The sequence below is a fragment of the Danio rerio genome, chromosome 1 (assembly GCF_049306965.1).
Source record: "Danio rerio strain Tuebingen ecotype United States chromosome 1, GRCz12tu, whole genome shotgun sequence".
Classification (NCBI taxonomy): Eukaryota; Metazoa; Chordata; class Actinopteri; order Cypriniformes; family Danionidae; genus Danio; species Danio rerio.
The window spans coordinates 11529492-11543546 of record NC_133176.1 but is presented as its reverse complement, the minus strand read 5'-3'; the positions used below and the strand labels follow the sequence as shown (position 1 = coordinate 11543546).

General features: G+C 34.5%; 1 protein-coding gene and 1 long non-coding RNA gene across 4 annotated transcripts; one reads left to right on the top strand and one right to left on the bottom strand.

Annotated features, from left to right (window-relative positions):
• Positions 1 to 563: 563 nt before the first annotated feature.
• On the bottom strand, positions 564 to 10843 carry rbm46 (RNA binding motif protein 46). 2 transcript variants are annotated; one of them, NM_001080024.2, is given in 6 exon segments: positions 564 to 1104; positions 4028 to 4804; positions 6654 to 6783; positions 6871 to 7208; positions 8771 to 8917; positions 10708 to 10807. In NM_001080024.2, coding segments are annotated over 5 exon segments (1572 nt in total). In that variant the 5' UTR covers positions 8913 to 8917; positions 10708 to 10807; the 3' UTR covers positions 564 to 919.
• Positions 10844 to 11798: 955 nt separating this feature from the next.
• LOC141384763 (uncharacterized) lies at positions 11799 to 12453 on the top strand. 2 transcript variants are annotated; one of them, XR_012405467.1, is made up of 2 exons: positions 11799 to 12156; positions 12298 to 12453. It is a non-coding gene; the product is annotated as an uncharacterized lncRNA (long non-coding RNA). The 2 variants fall into 2 exon arrangements; XR_012405466.1 differs by having other exon boundaries at positions 12295 to 12453.
• Positions 12454 to 14055: the final 1602 nt, after the last annotated feature.

Sequence of the window (14055 nt, the reverse complement as noted above, 5' to 3'; positions counted from 1 at the left end):
TCAGAAGACGGTTTGAATAGCTCTATTTGACGGTTTTCTAGGGAGTCTATCTGTATTTGAGTACAGAAATTCTATAAATCACAATGCATAAATTGCTTTTCTGACTTTGGTTCGTCTTGTTTCTAGACCAAATGTCAAAAAAATTCTTAGACCATGTAAAAATATTGTTTAGTTTTCACCGTCTGAAGAAAAAAAGTGAAAATTAAAGAGATTTTGCTTGTTTAAAGGAAATTATCTGCCAGTGGGGTAAGTGAAATATTCTTGTTTTTGCTATGAAATTAGATATTTGGACTAGAAACAATACAAAAAATCTAAGTAAAAAATGTTTTTTTTTGCATAAATCATATGACGTCCATATAAATACAGTGATTCCGTGATTAAATATAATTCTGTAGCTCCTGGTCAACTATAATTCAGACTGCACTCTGCATACCTTTGCAATGTGACTATTGCAGATGCGCACATTGCGATTTCGATGCTGAAACGATATATTGTGCAGCCCTAGTTGTAGGTATTCAAGTCAAGGGCAAATGCTCAACAACAACAAAAAAGCAAAACCATCTAACTTAAATTATGAAGATTTAATCTGCCAGAGAAATGTTACACAACTGCATAAAGACGATCCAGTGGTTGGCCATTTTAGCAGTGTTACAGTTTATATTTGTTGTTTCCATTCAAACACTGTTTCTAATGCGAGTAAATAACTTACTTCTTAAGAATTAAAAAGCGAAATAAATGCTCAAACAGAATCCTTAAAATACTCTGGTAAAGAAACAACAACCCTGGCTTGAAGTAAGTTAGCGCAACAGAGGAAACGTTATTCTACTGAAACAGCATTAAATCAGAAACAGTCTGTGAAACAATTAAAACGACTCATATGAACGTTAAGAAACACGCTGTAAGTAAAGTAACTTCTTGACTAAAGGAATGAAGACTGGTTGGGGATGAAGAGTCTCTGGGCAGAGGAGCAGGAGATGGGCAGGGGGGGTGAGATTGAGGCCATGGGGTACGCTGGGTAGGGCAGAGACCTGCAGCCAAAGGACAGGAACCCAGAGCCAGAAGGTGCAGGAGGAGAAACATTCAATGAGGAGCCAGAGGAGCAATCTGTTACAAGAAGACATATACAAATAAGAACAGGTTTTAATGTGCATAAGATATTTCAGCTCTCACCTGATTTTAATCAAATGTTTAAAGCACTATACCTGAAGATAAAAAAAGATAGCAGAAATGTGAACTATTGGTATGTCAATGTTGAATTAGGATTATACTGTAATTGATTAGAAGCCACAGTCATTGAAGATTTTTACCATAATGGAGCAAATGTTTATCATGTACATTTGTATTTTTTAGCTCTGCTCTGTATGAGCAAATCAAACGAGTTTAAATTGTACTATTTAATACAAATTATTTTATTGAATTATTTATTCATTAAAGACTATGCAGTGCAATTTTACACTTTATTATTTGATTTCTGTACCTGAATTCTTTTTTTTTTATATATATAATTCTTTTTTAGGGGTTTTCACCTTTATTAATAGGACAGTGGAGATGTAGAGACAGGAAAGTGTAGGGAGCAGAGATAGGGGAAGGATCAGCAAAGGACCTCGAGACGGGAATCAAACTCGGGTCGCTGCGGAGCACTTCGGTGCTATGTGTTGACACACTAACCACTAGGCTATTGGCACCGACGTACCTTAACGTACCTGAATTCTTACCAAACAGAGCTATTTAAGTCATCTGAGGAAATTGTAATCATATCGCAATATGTATTGCAGAAAAACAAAACATGGCAATGTTAGTTTTTCTAATCTCACGCTCCCCTATTATCAGGAAGTATTAGAGGTTTTTAAATATTATTTGTAGAACAGTTGATTTTTACACAACCACTTAATAGGGTCTATATTAAAATGCCTCTTATGTTGACAAGGTCGCTTTTATTTTATTAAAAATACCAATACTTATGTGAAAGATTATTGTAAATTAAAATAAAAGTTCTCCATTTTATTATATTTAAATGCTATTTATCCCTGAGATAGCAAAGCTGAATTTTTTAGCAGCCATTTCTTCAGTTTTCAGTAACATGATCCAACAGGAATGAAAGTCTATCAGGAAAATGTTTAAAAAAAACAGTATCTAGGTTTACACTGGAGGAAGAAATTTTCTTTTTTCCTTTAGTGTAGAGAAAGACCGCTCAATTTATGCACTTAAAATAAGGTTTTTAACTTTTTTGTCTCCACAGAAATTAAATATCCAGCTATTAATGACTGTGTGAAACTTTAAGGACAAAGAATCTAAATCAAAGGCATAACATGAGCATTAAAAATGTTGCATTTGTTCAAGCATTACACACATTAATGCTTAATTTGCATTCGCTTATAAACCAAAATTTCTATATTATAAATTTGCACTGCACAATTATCATGTTATCTCAAATAACAGCAATCAGCAATCAGATGATTCAATAATATTTATGATACGCCAACATTGTGTTCTAGGCAAACGCCCAAAATTTCCATGTCAGTAATTGAGATAAATACAAAAATTCTGTCATCATTTACTCATCCTTCACTTGTTCAAAACCTATTTAAGTTTCTTTCTTCTGTTGAACATAAAGAAAAGAATGTTGGTTGCTGCCATTTACAATGTAGTGCTTTTACAATGAAGATTGCCTCAAAACAGCTTAACTGAAACAGCATCAGTCCAGGTTTCACAGCTGAAGTTTAGCTTAGTTCAGTTCAGCGAAGGGCTGGGCGATAAAATCAATATCGGTGTTTATTGACTAAACACCACTGTCAATATCAAGAATAAAAAAAAAGTTTGGTATGTAGTTTCGTGACAAAGCGCTACAGTTTTATTAAAACGTGGTTGCTAAGCGAGCGCCTTGGAAGCAATGCCAATAAGCTTAGGGTGTCAGTTTGTAATTTCCAATGTAGGCACATGCGACGTGATTTGATTATCATAATTTGTTTTGTTTACAAAGTTTGAGGTTTACTGTATTATTGTTATTATTATTGACATCTTAGAGATGTTGATTTATCTTTACCATTGCACACACTTTGCAACATTTTATTTATCAAGTTTAGGAGTTTCTTTAACACTTATGTTTATTTTATTATAAAGAGATCAGATATTTTGTACAAATACTTTTGTTTTTGACTTTTTAAATAATTTGCCTTAGTAGTGGTTAAATAAAAAAGGTGGTTAAATAAAAAAAGTAAAAATAAAAATAAAAAATCTAATATTCCTTAAGGCAGTGGTTCTTAAAGTGGGGGTCGGGACCCCCCGAGGGGTCGCGGGGCAATGAAGGGGGGTCGCCTGGTAATTTCCAAAAATCTATTTATTTTTATTAAACCATAAGAATTAACATATTTTATCCATAAGTATACTGAAAATAAAAATAGTCCTTTATAGTTACTATATACTATATAGTTACTATAGTAGCTTATAGTTACTAGTTCTATTGGATTGCGACCCCTGGGGTAATTACATTATATTAAAGGCAGCAATAGCATCAGATGCATTTTGATTTTATAACATCATGTTATACTTTCTGGCACATTTAAAGCACTGACACAAATTTAATTGGTGTGTCTGCGTCATTGCATGCAAGGTTTCTGTATTTATAACCACCTCAGAGGATATTGGGGGTCGCGAGTCACTGGCATTGTTATTTTGGGGGTCGCGGGCTGAAAAATTTGGGAACCCCTGCCTTAAGGTATTGTTAAAAAAAACATCCATTACTTATTGATAATGCATGATATGAAAAATGATATCGTGATAATTTTTTTTGCAATATCGCCCAGCTCTGTAAATATCACTGCTGAAGGCCACAACACCGAAGAGCAAATGCAACTATACACAGCTCTACAAGTCCAAACAAAGCAAGCTAGTGGCGACAGCAGCAAGTCATGTTATGTTTCTTCTTTTAAAACCACATGGGGGAGAGTAAATTATGAGATAATTTTCATTTTTAAGTGAACAATCCCTTTGAATGCTTCCCAGAATCAAAACCCCAGGCAAAACTAACCTAAGTTCCAGAGTGCGTTCTGAGCTGCAAGCTCCTTGGCATCCTCGAGTATAGTGCAGACTTTATCAGGCATGAAGCTTCGTCTGGTGCTGCTGATGACCACTTTATAGATTAGCATTACTTTGCCCTCCTGTCCGGCAAGGGAGTAGAGGTGATACTCCGGCAGAGACCAGTCATTCTTGTGGCAGTAGTAATCCAGCAATGATACAGCTGAGCTCAGCTGACTGGGCTTAACGGTGTTTAGGCTGACTGGGACCAAAGTGGACCCAGGTAAGAAGGGATACACACAGCGATCTAAGTCCACTGCATATGGCAGGCTGAGAGCGTGTGCGTTTAACCCATTGCCCATAGCTCCGATGGTCATGTCATTTCTGGTCTGGAACAAGAAGTTGGAATCACCGTAGCCTCCAGCAGCGGTCACTCCATTGTGGCAATTCCGCGGTCCAAATCTTTTGTTTCCATCTTTGCTAGCAGGCTTGGCAAGAGTTACCTCAATAGGCGAACCATCAATAACTTTCCCATTCATGGACTCAAGAGCGGTTAGGGCATCCTCGCGGTTATAAAAGTGGATGAAGGCATAATCCGTCAGCTTCTTAACACGTTCCACAGAGCCAGGCTTCAGCTGTGAGAACTCAGAGCGAAGCGTCTCCTCCGTGGTGCTCAGCATTAGATTCCGCACATAAAGAACTCGAACTCGCTGCATGGTTTCCTCGTCTAATTCTTTTTCTGGTTCGGCCCAGTCAACCTGGATGGTGTGACCCCACAACTGAAACGTACCTGAAACATCAAGGTTGTGACAGACATTCAGCTAGTTGTATAATTGTGGATGTTTCCAAAAGATGTCACGTTGAAGTGGTCAACAAGTATCCACAAAATTAGAACAGCAATCACTCATGGAATTTAACGAAATGTATGTCTAATTATTAAAAAATAAAATTGATTTGATAATGTCTTCTGTACCTACTAGTATTTTTAACACCACTTTAGGGATGCAACGATTAAACGATTTCACTATTAACCGCGATTTAATTCATCACGGTCAATTAATCGTAAAAGTTTCTCAACACCTCGATTATGCACTGCAACTAAATAAAGTCATGCTAACTTTGGGCTAGTTTAAAGTTCTGAGCTTGTACATCAAGGCTAATACCCACACACACTGAATTAGCTATGACTGAGGCTATTAACTTAGGGCCTATTTACACATCATGCCTTTTGCGCGTGTAATTTCATGAACAATTGTGTAATATAGTTGATCAACACTGCCTTTCAGAGAGAGGTTCAGCAGCCTTTGACTACATTTATTCTCTTTAAGAGGGAAATATTTAGCTAATATGTAGCTTAGATTTACATTAGACAAATACTGTTTTTTTTTTATTTGTTTGTTGTTTTGTCATTTATTTAATATTTATTAATTTTTTTTGTTATTTAAATAACACTTTTAAACATTTATTTATTAGTTTTATGTGATTTGTAGTGTTCTAAAATAATGAATGCATAATAATTATGATCTCACCGTGAAACCATGATTATTCCTCAGACTATATTCGTCCAACTAAAATCTATAATCGTTGCATCCCTACACCACTGAACAATTTTTTTCAACCCAGGCTTATTGCAGCTACGTACCTAGGTCTACATTTCTGTACAGCAAAATACTTCTGAACAGCAAAATACTTAACCGGAGATGCGTCTGCTCGCAGTTTTTGTAAATCCACTGAGTGACTGACTCACCCAACCCCTTCCCTAAACCTAACCGATATTGTTTACAAAAGCAATCTAGAAAATATAAAGCTGTAGATGCCTGATCTATATTTATTTATCTTAATCTTTTTGCTTTTGCTTTACCTGGTTTCTTGAACCGTTTAAACCTTGTTGTCGCAGTAAACTCCATTCGGCGTCCCAAGTCCGCCAACGTATGTGGCAAGCTACTGGGCAAACTGTTAACACTGAAAAAGCCATCCATATGGAGGTAAGCGGTCAGCTGGTAGTGCGAAAAGGAACGACGGCTACATCATACAACTCCGTAGCATTAATTTTAATGACAAAATGCAGCCAGACATACCTCAGGCTACATCATGTGTGCTCTCCAGAAATGTAGACAGGGGTATGTATCCACAATGACCCTGTGTTGAGTTTCTTACGCGCTATTTCTAAGATTATCCATTAATTATGCGTTTTATTAAAAGAAATTTGCTTATTTTTTTTCTTTTGAATTGAAAAATAAACTTATTAAGATAACGCATTTATACAGCATACTACAATGAACAGAGTAATTAAAATTATTTGCTCATATTATAAACAGTGAAGGTTTTTCTTGAAGCACTTTCCTAGTATAAAAAATCAATATCATTTATGTAAATTTTTAAAATTAATTTACCATTGAATTCACCTGATTTTTTAAAATTACTTTGGTGTATCCTGAATAAACAACAACAATAAGGATTAATGATATTTAGTAAATTAAACCTCAAGAAATACAGGAATTGCAAAAAGTTTAAAAAGCATTACCTGAATTTTGTCAAACATTTTTAAAAAAATTTCCGTTAATGTATGACAGTGATGCTAACCACCTCATGTACCACAAATGAATCACAATATATGTACTTTCACTGTTCTTTTGCACCTGGTATTAGTTTCCTGCGAGCCATGGCAGCTGCTTTGTGGGATTCATACTCAACAAAGGCAAAGCCACGATTCTTCATCCTGTCCACTGCGCTGGGATACACAATCACATCCATGACCCCTTCAGTCACCTGCAATCACAAATACAATACAAAAAAAATACCTTTATAAATTATGTAATAACTGATTAATTGACAGTTAATTAAATAACTACTTACCTTCATCATCTCTTCTTGGATCTCCTCCTTCTTCTTGTCTTTTGGGATGGAGCCAATAAAAAGGCGACAGTTGTCCAGACTCACACAAACTCCAATGAACTTCCCAGGGCGGATTTCATAGTTGTCGAGGAGCTGAATGGCTCGTTGGGCTTTCTCGCGGGTGGTGTACATGACGAAGGCATAGCCACGATTTTCTCCGCTGAACTCCATCATCAGACGAAACTCGTAGATGTGACCGGCTTGCTCAAACACAGGCACCAGCTCATCTTCATACATGTCTCTCGGGATTTTACCCACAAACACCTCACAACCTCGTGGAGGAGGAGGGCCCTCCCAGCCTGAAACACAACTTCAGTGTGTTATTATGGACACTGCTATCTGATGCCACTTAATTGAAATGCCATTGCAAAAAAGCTAAATTATTTCCTATTTTATGAAATAATTATGATATAATGAAATGGGGAAATAATACATGTTGAGATACTATCATCAAAGATAGAGTCATCTAAACTTTTTTACGTGGAAATAAACATACAATATCATTATTTAAAAAAAAATCTAAATCTTAATCTATATATATGTATATAAATAAATAAATAAATAAATATATATATATATATATATATATATATATATATATATATATATATATATATATATATATATATATATAATCTTTTTGTCAAAGTTGGCCAACTTTAATTAGACTGTGAAAATGAGTTTTACTGACAATTTGTTGTCAATTGTGAATATTTTGTCCAAGGAATCCAATGTTTATCAGAAAGACCAGTTTATCACCTAATAGTCACCTAAAATATAGCTAGTCTGTCATCATTTACACATTGAACCAATCCTAACTTTTTTATGTGGAACAGGTTAAAAGACATTATTTTTTCTTTTACTTTCATTTTTGGGTAGACAATCCCTTTACCTTTTTTTATTGCATAAACCATCAGGAACATACATAAAACAACACAATTTAAAAGGTGAACATAAAAAACTAAAATAATAATGGTAAAAAAGTAAATACACAAAACATATATCCAATGGTTCTAAGAATTAACAGGGGAATCAAAAACTATTATAATGATTGATACATATTTCTGATATTTTGCTTTTCAACGAAACAAAAAATCAAAATCGATACAAAAAATTGTTAATGTGGGAGATGACTTAGAAAATTTCTGTTTGTGTAAATGAAATTTAGCAAATAAAATAAAGAAATTAACAATATATTCAAGACTTGTTGGATTTGTTTTTATAATAAATACTAATAAATTATAATACATTTTAACGTAAAATAATAACCATGCTTTGTCATTTTAAAATTATATTTTACTAGACATTTCCAGAAACTGTTGACAACATCACATTCAAAAAATTAATGAAAAAGGCTCTCATTATCTGCCTTACAGAAAATACAGATGTCCTCCATTTCAATGTACATTGATAATTAAGCTTTAACTGTGTAAAGAGTAAATAGTATTTTAAAATGAATTTCTTTCATTTTATTGTTAATAGAGTATTTGAAGGGAGTATTTTAAAGGCTCTTTTCCAATTAATATTAACTATAACAGAATTCCAGTAAACTTTGCCTTTAGGAGTCATTTTATTTTGCTTTTGAAAAATATTACTAATGTGTTTGTTATTACATTTTCATCAGTTACTCAACACTTTCTAAATGTAATGTTGGGTTTACTTAAACATTATTTTGCTACCTCAAAGCCTACCTAAATTATATCCTACAAAAGGCAATATACTGGCAATATACTATATTTTTGGATATTATATACCCACCTAGGCCTTACATAAACACACACACACACACACACACACAAGCTATAAATCTATCTAATGTAGTGTAATGTATTGCACAGTAATGCTCTCTATCATAGCTTACCTGGAGGGGGACCACCAAACTTTCTCTGACCATTTTCCTGAACCATGCTGTAGCCTGTCCTGTCCATCAGGGCCAATAATGCAGCTTCTTTAGAGCTGTCCATCCTACTGTTATCCGACGGCTGACTGCTGCGTTCATCCATAATCCCTTCACAAACACACAAACTATCAAAGAAAACCTTTCTGTCGGGTTTCTCATAAACTCATAAGCTTGTGTCCCAAGTTAACTAACTTACTGAGGTAAAGTTGGTGTTACATTCGCACATTCATTCAGTGATAACTTGTAATATGCTCACTATATTGTTTACCACAAAATAAATTAGTACGAATAATTTTAAAAATTCATCCTAGAGCACATTTGCATAAAGTTTTTTTTTAAGAATTAGGCATGTTAACTGTTGGTAATAGAGTATGTTTTTTAAAACTGGGAATGGTACGTAAAATGTTTATTAATGTGGTTCCTTGTTATTTGGTGAACTATTTTCAAATGGTGAGGCAACAGCATTCATACAGTACTAGGGGTTGAGATTTTACTATTTGTTTATTTAAATTTAGAAGTCTAGTGGGGAAAATGTGTTTTTATATACAAGTGCAATCATGTGGAACAAATTACCAAAACCTATTAAAAAAATAAAAGACTTAAGGAGGTTAAAAAAAGCTATTAAAAGATGGTTGTTTGATGAGGATAATTAGTTTGCATGGTGGATGAGGATGTTTTTATTTTATGTGTTATTTGATTGTGAATGGGGTTGCAGCTGGAAGGGCATCCGCTGCATGAAACATATGCTGGATAAGTTGGCGGTTCATTCCACTGTGGCGACCCCTGATTGATGGAGGGACTAAGCCAAAAACAAAAATGAATGAATGAAGGAATAATTGTATTTGTGAATTATTTTGTTCCAGTTTTAAAATGTGGAGGAGCCATACTTTGTTTTATTTAACAGCGTGGACCACAATGGAAACAAGCCAAGGCCTTTATTGTGTTTTTATCCTCAACAGCTTTTATTTCAAAATGTATGGGATACTTGTATTTATGTACAGCTTGTCTAAAATCTGTCAGATAAAATTCAATTCAATACCGCGGTACTTTGAATATTAGGACTGAAATCCCATGTAGGCATGACTTCAAAACAGCACTAATTATTTGACTGTGGAAGGTTGTACTTTGATCATTATTGGCTGCTAATATGATTCCACTACTTAGCACTAGCAAATAATAACGTTACTGGTCTGAAATTATAAGGAGAAAGTCCAAATGACATCAATACGATATGACACCAACTTTACCTCAATCAGTTAAATTGTGTCACGTAACGTTAGTCAGCCGAGTCACAAACCAGTATTACACTCGGCGCCTAAAGCTTTTGATACTTCAAACGACGTACAGTAACCTTACGTCTATTTCTGTAGATAAGTAAACTAATTAGAAAAAAACGGAACTGTGTAAAATGTGTCTGATTATTGATGAAATGCTGATTAGATTTGAGGTTTGCGTAAGTAGGCTAGGCAGGTTTTCTCAGTTAGCAAGCACGATTAGCATAACTATTGATCGGTCAGGAAATAAAACATAATTTTGTCTAAACGTTAACTTACATGAAGTAAATTCATTTATGACAGCAACAACACAATTGATTTATATTAGCACTTATGTTAACATGTATTAAAATATCTGTCAGGAGAAAAATCGAGATTTTGAGGTAAAAATCTCTTACACTCGATGATAACTCAACAGTCAGACTATTTAAACTAGCGGGGACATGTAAAGTCACCCAAAACAGGTATTTTTAGTCGATTATATTTATTATAAACTTTGTGTGAATACTATGACGTGACTGAAACACAAATGAAAGCTTTCGTTAAAAATCGCATAACGTTAGTCGTTCGTTTTCAATATAACGTTAGCACTGATATTTGGTGTAATTAATCTGCTTCACTTACCTTTTGGCAAATTAAAAAAATAAATAAGAAACGAAAAAAATCAGGATTAATTTGGCAACACTTGATGATCTATGAGGTGATGTTGTTGATCACGTCAAACAAGCACTATTTACGTGACTTTTGATTTTCAACCAATGAGCTGCAAGGGCGTTTCTAATGGAGTTTTTAGCCAGCCTGGTGTAAAGCAGGCCCGTAGCCAGCCTGGTGAAAGAGGTGGTTCTTTTTCTCAAAACGTGGACCTTTCTGTAGTTATAAGCCTCAGTTTCTATTTAACTATGAGATTTAAATACTGCATTTCAGTGATTTATTTATTTATTTATTCTTTATTGAATTAGCTAGTCAGATGTCATCATAATCACACTTTTTATGTACTAAAAATATTTCCTAAAAAATTGCAATAAAATTTTTTTAAACAAGACTAATTTTTAAAATACAAATTTATTACATCATATATCATTAGGAAAAACAGCAATCTGTTAAAGTTTTAAAGTAAAAAACAGTAAGTTAGCCAGCACATTCAACTTTCCTCAGTCACAATTTGGCCATTTCAATAAAAAAATAATTTTAATAATAAAAATAAAACAACAATGACGAATTCTTCAGAATTTTTCTAGTCTCTTTAGTAAAAAAATTAAAATAAAATAAAATAATAGCCAAAATATATTTAAATTAATTTATACTTGAACAACTAAATGAATGCCAACGTTTATTTAACTGATTGTATTTTAATTACTTTACAACATCAATGCTGAAAAGGAACCGTATAACGTTAAAATGAAAAAAAGCACAATAACAGGTCACCAGAAGTTTATAAGTATGGGAACAACACTAGCTCGTCATATACCCAATTATATTCATCTGTCTCCATATTCTACTGAATCCCAGAATATTACACAGCACCAAAAATGTAAAAATAAATATTGAATATATTTAATATGTTTTTGTCCACAGCAGACCGCAACTCGCCGTGACGCAGATTCCAGAGTCCCTCTCCAGATCTCACCATGACAACGAGACTCACAGCAGTGACGTGTCTTGTAAAAATTTGCATATGCATTCCTATAAAGCTCGTCGGTTCTCTCTCAAACGTTGTCAGTTCGCTCGGTGTTGCTGTTTGTACTTGACCAAGGTGAGTTCAATACCGACGGTACGAGTGGAGCCACGCCAATCTCACGAAGTCCGCTTCGTGAAGCTTAACTCGGGCCCGTCTGTGCTGTAGTTCCTTGCGGTTTGCGTACATAAACGCAATATCGCTAGGAACATTACGTGTTTGTTGCTCGGAATGTGCCGCCGAGCAACATCCAGTGAACACTGGCACGGCCTGGCGCCCGGTTAACTGCACTCCCTGGGGCGAGGCGCTTTTGAGCCCTAGGCAGGGAACAAACAAGCCCTGAGGACCCTCAGGGAAACACGGGAGGCCGGTAGTGGGACCTCGCTGCGAGGGTTATGGTGGGTAGGAGCAGCGAGGCCCATTCATCGTCTATTTTAAACCATAGTTTCAAACTTTAGTTTACTATAGTTTGAAATGGAAACCATGGTAACTGTTATGTATGTCTGGCTGTTGTAATGTTTTGCTTTATCTTTCAGCAGAGCTGTTGAGCAAAGAAGGACTATTGAAGACAACCGTTGAAGCCAACCACGGGTTATATTCATGAGCGCGCGCATTATAATGTTTCCGTGCTGTTTTCTGAAAGTTTATCTTGTTTAGATAAGATTGCAGGTCAAATAAACTACACTCTTTCTAAACACTTGTCTTGTGTTTTATTTACCCTCTACAGCAATACACTGTCATGTAAGTCTGTTGAATGCATTTGTATGCCACATGGTGTGACAGTTAAGTAGTCTAACAAACAAGTAGGTATAATTGTACCTTCATTAGTCAACATTTGGTGTAGGTAATATAAAGTTAATCAAATATGTCCTAAGACATAATGGTAATGTTATGGTTGTTACTACTGTTAGGTTTAGGTTGACTACAGCAGATATAGGCTACCTATATCATAATATTGGTAGTCAAGTTATTTTAATGACCCAAATCAAGTAAAATGTGTCTTACTCAAGTACATTTAGCATGCAAAGCTCAAATTCAAGTATATAAAATCAGTTTCCAACAACAAAGTTTTGTCTTGTGAAAATGACCAGTGGGTAGTGAGAAAAAAAGTTAATGGCAAGTTATATTTATATATAAAATAAATTTAAATTGTTATAATATTACATTTCCATAGACGTTTTTCCTAAATCTATTATTGGTAAATTGCTCCCATGTCAATCTGGACTTTGTCTAATGAAGGTGAGGTGCATCTGAAAAAAGATTGTCCTATGTTCACATTACTTTTGTTTTGGTTCATTCTTTGTCCTGTGTAGTGCTGTCTTTCCCTTTCTGTGTCACAATGACATGATCTGGCAACAAATCACAGTACAAACCACAAAAAAAATTTAACAAATTAGCCAAAGCTTACATCAGAACAATCCCTACAGAGTACAGTTATATTGACAACATGAGTAAGTAATTTGACTGTTCATTCTGACATGTTCATTGAGAGATGAACTAAGCATTTTAAGCAAGAGACTGGCTTTTGCAGGTAATCCATGCTGATTTGCTACTTGTATGTACTGTTTGAGAAATGCACTTACTGTTTAGCAACACTGTAATACAACACAAGTTAATGCAATGAAGAAAAGTCTGCAAAAACAAAAGTGTGTATTTTTATTTGCACATATTCTTTTTTAAAACTAATAGTGTATACATAATTGGGTTTTATATTTTTTTGGCTTAATATTTAATACTTTATAAAGGCTTAACTAGGTTAATTAGGCAGGTTAGGGTAATTGGGTATTGTTCTCGAAAAAAATATAGCTTAAAGGGGCTAATAATTTTGATATTAAAATGTTTAAAAAATAAAATAAAAACTGTTTTTATTCTAGCCAAAATAAAACAAATAAGACTTTCTCCAGAAGAAAAAATATTATCAGACATACTGTGAAAATTTCCTTGCTCTGTTAAACATCATTTGGGAAACATTAAAAGGAGAGCTAATAATTCTGTTTTCAACTGTACAATGTGATATTCCTTTAAGCAGCTTTAAGAAAAGATTGTAAGACACAAAAGCATTTCATAGAATGTTCTTTAATTAATGCTGATATGGCATCATTATACAGTCACAACATACAGTAAGAAAATAAATTATCCTTGACATGACAGTACTGGTGGGTTGCAGCAGGGAGGGCATCCGCTGTGTAAAACATATAAGTTGGCTGTTCATTCCGCTTTGGCGACCCCTGATGAAAAAAGAGACTGAACCAAAGGAAAATGAATGAAAGTACTGGATCACATCCTTACATGGGTTT